The following is a 6,641-nucleotide window of genomic DNA, read 5'->3' on the forward strand; positions in this document are numbered from 1 at the left end:
TAATGAACTACAATCTCGGTGTATATTTGTATGCACTAAAATCTATTATATCGTATAGTTTAAAACCACAGGAAGTCCTCTTTTTTGTCAGTGCCATTGGCTTAGCACAATGCTAGGTTAGCCCATAAGTTAGCATAATGGCTTTAAGGTACCATCTAAAAGGGGTATAATGCAAAGGTAAACAGGGAATCGTATATATTGAACATGGACCGAAAAATAAAAATGACGTTGTCGGCAGGATTCGAACCTGCGAGGGAAGAGCCCAATGGATTTCTAGTCCATCGCCTTAACCACTACTACCGTTATGCGTGACGTATTTATCACGTGGTTTTAAGTAAACCGTACTAAACATGTTTGAATATCAGTGTTGTTAGGGACACACTTGACATCGCAGAAGATGTTATGATTGTTCGAATTTACGGCTCAAATACGTCAATAACGCGGCTGTGTGGTGAACCCGGTATCTTTAACACATTTTACTTGAATCTTAAAGGACAAAACACAAAGAGGCATTTCGCTAATCAGAGTTTTAATCAAATCAAAACGTATAAATGATGTATAAGGTAAATACATGTGTCAAATCAATTCACCACGTTTAGCATTTTACCCAGATTGAATTTGTGCAAACTCATAGCAACCTTTAACATGGACTTCTCCCATAAAACAGGACTGTATTCATAAGAAGCATGCACCTTAAACACACAGATACAAATAATGCCTTTACCTTATCATACATTCAATAGAAAAACAGACAAATGTGAATCACACACATGTCAGTATTTGTTTAAGGTCTGAAGGTAACATCTGAACTGTTCTATCTCTTATAAACTATATTTAATACGATGATTAAAGGGGATCTTCTTAAATGTGTGAATGCCTCCAGTTTGTGCAGCAGTGTAAATCATTTTATCCAGCACCAATCGAAAAAGACAACATCAGGATGCAAAATCAGCTTAAAACAGAAAAAAGTGTTTTCACTTGTCATTTTTGAGGATGAGAACTAGCATCATATAAACAAATCAAACTGACTGCAAAATATACATTTACATCTCAGCCAGATAAAAAAGCCAGGAGAAAGCAGCATCTACCTTACTTTTAGGATTCAAAACTAAGTACAAATTCATTTTTAACAATGAAATCTTTATTTGGCTTTAAACTAAAACCTAAAACTCCGAAACAAGATTAAAATGCAGCCATTTTTTCTCCTTTTAAAGCAACTTCTACTCGCTAATAACCAAAGAATCGTACATTTGTCACTTTTACCAAATACAAACATTTCAGTTGTTGTTTTTGGGGTCTTTAGGAAAATCTGTTCCCATCTAAAACACATCACTAAAAATGCATCATTAAACAAAAGTGTGAATACGATTCTGCAGTTGATGACAAACAAACCAAAATGTCTGACTGGTGACCTCAAATGAGAAGTGCTACATTATATATAGAGCAAAAAACTCCCAGACAGTAATGGTTTCGTGTCTCAGGATTTCCCCTAATGTGTCATAGATAAAGTTCAACAAGACGGAAATAACACAGAATAGTCTCTGTTCTTCTTTTTAAATGTCACGTTGCTCATTTCCCAACATGTAAAACTTCCCTGTTCCACCCTCACAGGTCCACCCTCACAGTTCCACTCTCACAGTTCCACTCTCACATGCGCAGAAACAGAGATAATAAAGACTGCTATCTCCTATAAGAGCGACATGTTTGAGAACATACAATGACATGCAGCATGTGTAAAAGTATATCAATCAGTTTCACAGAATGAATCAAATATAAGCGGTGCAGAAAATGTGTCCCACACATAGAAACAAGATTAAACCGACAAAACAATATAAGAATAAAGACTGCTGCTGTCTACAGTCATACGGGGAAATGATGAAAGGTCTTTGGTCAATGTAAAGTACTTGTGATCAACCTGTCAAACATATTTCACAACAAAGCAATAAGTGGGTAGATAGGTATCAATTTGAATATTGATTATTATACTATAGAAAAATGCTTTGCTTCTTTTCATTCAATGATTTGCTTTAAATAATAAAGTTAAAGGAGCCCTATTCCTCACAGTGGGAGATACACTCCCTCTGGAGGGAACATACGTGGCCTTTGCAGACCATTGACAAGCACTAACAACTGAATTACAGGAGAGGAATCCCCCCCAAAAAACCAATAGGGCTCCTTACAAATATAACAGCCATGTTTGAAATCATTTTGAGACTGTTCTGCAATGAGCACGTTTCTGATTATAGCTCAACTTAAGTACCATTCTCACTGCGGGACTTTTACTTGCATTGTAGTATTTTGACAGTGTAGTATTAGTACTTTTAGTACTGGATCTGAATACCTGCTCCACTCCTGTCCACACTACAGACTTAGTAAAACCTTCATTATCAGTCTGGAAACGTAGCTTCAGCAGATTACAGCTCCACGCCCTGCCCTTGTCTTATAAATATCTCACGGTTTCAAACAGGACAAACAGGACAAACAGGACAAACAAACAGGACAAACAGGACAAACAAACAGGACAAACAGGACAAACAGGACAAACAGTCAGGGTCCTGTAATTCAGATCAACTTCCTGGAAATATTCATCTGTGCGTTTATTTTCAGAGGTGTGATTCAGATCTTTAACTTTATTATACAACACTGTAGAAGTGAAAGTCCTGCGTTCTTTTCTTACTGTATAAAAGTACAAAACAACAAGAACAAATACTGGATGAACAAAAAGTCATTATGGAGAACGCCCATTTTGTGTTGATGTGAAGTTTGCTGCCGGTAGAGGTGGAGCTAACTGTAATATACTGCCATGCATCCATAACAGTACGTCAGAATCAAAACTCAAGAGCTCAAAACTGTACTGTAGTTCTATCCGCAGTCTCTGTCAGCGTGGAAACGATTAATAAAGTTATGTTTGTATTGTTTTTGGCTGATTTCCTCCCCCCCCCATGTGACTGGTTGAGGACTTTAAACGCTGTGCAAAAACTCTCTAATTATTGTCTAGAAATAACGCCTTGAGTTGGTCTGCTGTTCAGTGGTCCCTTATCTTACTTTCGCTGACTTCTTTTAATAACCAACGCTTCTTAACTCCAGTTCCACTTAATAGATTGTTTCTTCCTCAGAGGATTCGATCTGAACCAATCTTTCACAGCTTTCGAAAAAAACTAGTAAGTGGGAATTTAGTTGAGATAATTTAGTCAAATTTCACACCAAGCTACCCTGCAAGGCCATCGGGAGCAGATTAAGGGTCAGTGTTTCTTCCAAGGCCTCCACCCTTACCAGCAGCAACATTATAATGACACGGTATGGATGCATCCTAAAACGGATGTTGATCAGTGTCTATTCCAGGGACTCTCCCACACATAGATCGGGAGGGTCGGGGTTCGCTGCCCTTCTGATCCACCACGTCGACCAGCTCCACGTCCAGTTTCCTACCCGCGGAGGGTCAGCCCGCTCTGGCTCCACATCTGGCTTTAGCTTCTGGAGAGTTGTTTCGATCCTTGAGTGAAGAATTCAATTTGAAGGCTTTGTTAATTAGAAAGCATTACTGCATCGGGTGGTGAGTTTGTAGCACGGCCGTACTGCTAATGCCATCCGAACTGAAGTGTCTCCAATAGACAGTGTGGATCCTTACGTTGAAAAGAAGCTATTTTGTGGGGTCTTCAGGGAATGCAGTTTCCAGCCTCATCTTAGTCTTCAGACCCAGTACTGCTTCTCTTTAGACACTTTAGGACCCAGGATTTTAATCGAGTCTAAGTCCTTTTCATCAAGCGGTTTGTTTGCATGCAGGAAAGCTTCTTTTTGTGTCGTCACGTTTCTGTCTCTGAGGGTGTGGGTCAGACTCCTCTGTAGTGGAGAGACACAGGGGACAGTGAAGGTGAGACACATGTAGTAAGAGAAGCTGATGTGCTGTAAACAGGGGGAATGTTTTGAGTAGACACACTTACGTAGCTTATGAGGAAAATTAAAAGTGCAAGCAGCAGCAACACCGAGGCGAAAATCACCATGTAGTTGTCTGTCATCAGTTTTTCAGTGGGACTTTCTGTGGGACAATCTGAAATGCAAATTACAGTTCTTTAGTTCATGCATGACCTCCATAAAATCAGATTAGACCTTTATGAATGCCACGTCGGTAATCTGAGCGTGACAGCAGCTCCGGAGTCCAAAAAAACAAGACACATAATCCGTATAGACATTTTACTGATACAGAGAGTCCACGATGGATAACTGCAGCCACAGTTTAACACACGGAGCAGCTGGAGAGAGTATTCAGATACTTTACCTTGGAAAAGTACTAATACATGTAAGACCGGCACTGAGAATAACTTGAGCTCAGGTTTTTAATTATGATCAGGAAATGAAAAGTTCATTTCAGAAAAACTAATAAATATGCAAACCTATAAATATTTAAAAGTCCTGATGTCGAAGTAGCTTCCCTGTTTCAACATTAGAGCATGGAGACATGTCACAGACACTAATACAGACCTGAAGATGGGGCCCTTTAAGCATGTCCTCTATCTGTGTGCTATAGGCTACACGGGCCAAACAAATGGTCTTTAAATAAAAAAGTCATCTGCGTTACGAGTGTTTTTACCTGTGAGGGTGAGGGTCACCTGCCCCTCCCGGTTCTGCTCCCCCACCGGGGCTGCCAGGTGACAGGTGTACCTGCCGCGGTCTGCGCAGGTGACATTGGGCAGGAGGATGTCTCGGCTTTCCCCCTGCAGATCCAACTCCCGCTGCACCCCCACATACCACCGAGTGGTGCCGTTAGGGAGGTTTCTGCTCAGGAGGCCCGAGAGACTAGGCTCCGGGGAGTCTGAGACCTGCAACCACACCAGAACTGAAGGATACTGTATGATGCAGTACTGTACTGCTGATCTACACGGACACACTTTGCCCCACATGTAAAAACTACAACACTGAAATGCTCGTACAAACACAGGATGTTGTCCCACTGTGAACAGATCCCCTCTGCTGAACAGCTGCTTTCACTTTTCATATTAGAAGTACATTCAGCTTTTACTTTGCTTACAGTATATTTTGATGCCAATACTTTTTGACTTTCAAACTCAGGACTTTTACTAGTAATGGAATATTTCAAGACCATAGTATTTGTACTTTGTCTTAAGTACAGGATCTGTTACCAACACTTTTAACAAGCGTTGTACTTCTCTAAATATACAGATGTGAATATGCTACTGTGAAAAGAGCCAATCTGCATACTTTTACTACTACCTTTTGAAGTATATTTTGCTGAAAATACTTCTATACTTGTAATGGGGTACTTTAAAACCACAGTATTTCTACTTTTACTCAAGTACAGGATCCGAGTACTTATTTCTCAATTATTAGAAAACGATACTGAAAGTAGTGTAAGCCTTAGCTGAATCATCCAACTGATCGGAAACAGACACGTAGTCTCTCCCTCCACTCGCTGCTTGATATTTCCCAGCAGTATTTGCAGATTAGAAAAAGCCCGCCGTGTTTACCTTGTACCACCGCACTGCGATGTACTGGACACCGGGCTGGTATCGAGCGGTGCATTGAAGGGTACAGTTTGCAGAAACCACAGCTGTGACCTCCAACGTTTCCTCTCCAACTGCCATGATCCCCACACCTGGAGAACACACACACATTACATGTCTTTGTTCAGTTTGTTAAACCTGCAATACTTATGTATCTCCACCTGCAGAGCATTGTGCAAAGTAGATAGAGCAGTTGTATTCTTGCTGCACTCCTACTTCCTACTTGAGCATTACGTAACCCTTGTTTACGTGTTAGTGGCAGCTCTTTATATCAAATACTTTCTATCGATGCATGTGTAGTCTGACTGTTACAAACAAACACTTACAGTCGTTGTTATGCAATCATTTCGAGAACTTTGCATGAAGTCTGACGTTAGTAAGAACTGTAGGATTAAACAGCAGGCTACTTACACAGGGAAACCAGCAGAGACAGGCTCAGGAGCTGTGGAGACATGGTGCTGTTTGTAGACGGAGACGGTGTGGGACGTTGTACACCCTGTAGGCCTATATATAATATAACACGTGGGCGGGTCCAGTGTAAAAGGGAAACCGTTGTTTATAGATTAAAACTGAACTTTATTTTATGTTTTTACATTTATATTTCATTTATTCGCCAACTATTGCACATTTAATGAAAAATATGTCCTACTTTAAATTGCGTTATCTGTAATATGGCCCTGTTCATTTGTCGGAGTAGGCTACATTTACTTGGGTACTGTACTTAAGTACAATTTTGAGGTACTTGTACTTTACCTGAGTATTTTCATTACTTTGTTCTTCTACTCCTCTACAGTTCAGAGGTAAATCATGTACTTTTACTCCACTACATGTAACGCCTTTAGTTGCTAGGCAGATTAGGATGAATGATGTGACTGATCTTTTACTGAGTACAGATCTGAGTACTTCTACTTTTACTGAGTACAGGTCTGAGTACTTCTACTTTTACTGAGTACAGATCTGAGTACTTCTACTTTTACTGAGTACAGGTCTGAGTACTTCTACTTTTACTGAGTACAGGTCTGAGTACTTCTACTTTTACTGAGTACAGGTCTGAGTACTTCTACTTTTACTGAGTACAGATCTGAGTACTTCTACTTTTACTGAGTACAGGTCTGAGTACTT

General features: G+C 40.1%; 1 protein-coding gene across 1 annotated transcript; it reads right to left on the reverse strand.

Moving 5' to 3' along the window:
- Window positions 1–2,579: 2,579 nt before the first annotated feature.
- On the reverse strand, window positions 2,580–6,055 carry cd83 (CD83 molecule). The gene is made up of 5 exons (XM_063880157.1): window positions 5,931–6,055; window positions 5,484–5,611; window positions 4,589–4,817; window positions 3,942–4,048; window positions 2,580–3,840 (listed from the first exon to the last, which is right to left on the reverse strand). Exons 1-5 carry the CDS (start codon window positions 5,971–5,973, stop codon window positions 3,691–3,693), a joined length of 657 nt encoding a protein of 218 aa, XP_063736227.1. The 5' UTR covers window positions 5,974–6,055; the 3' UTR covers window positions 2,580–3,690.
- Window positions 6,056–6,641: the final 586 nt, after the last annotated feature.

Source organism: Eleginops maclovinus, chromosome 3 (genome assembly GCF_036324505.1).
Source record: "Eleginops maclovinus isolate JMC-PN-2008 ecotype Puerto Natales chromosome 3, JC_Emac_rtc_rv5, whole genome shotgun sequence".
In the NCBI taxonomy this organism is placed as follows: Eukaryota; Metazoa; Chordata; class Actinopteri; order Perciformes; family Eleginopidae; genus Eleginops; species Eleginops maclovinus.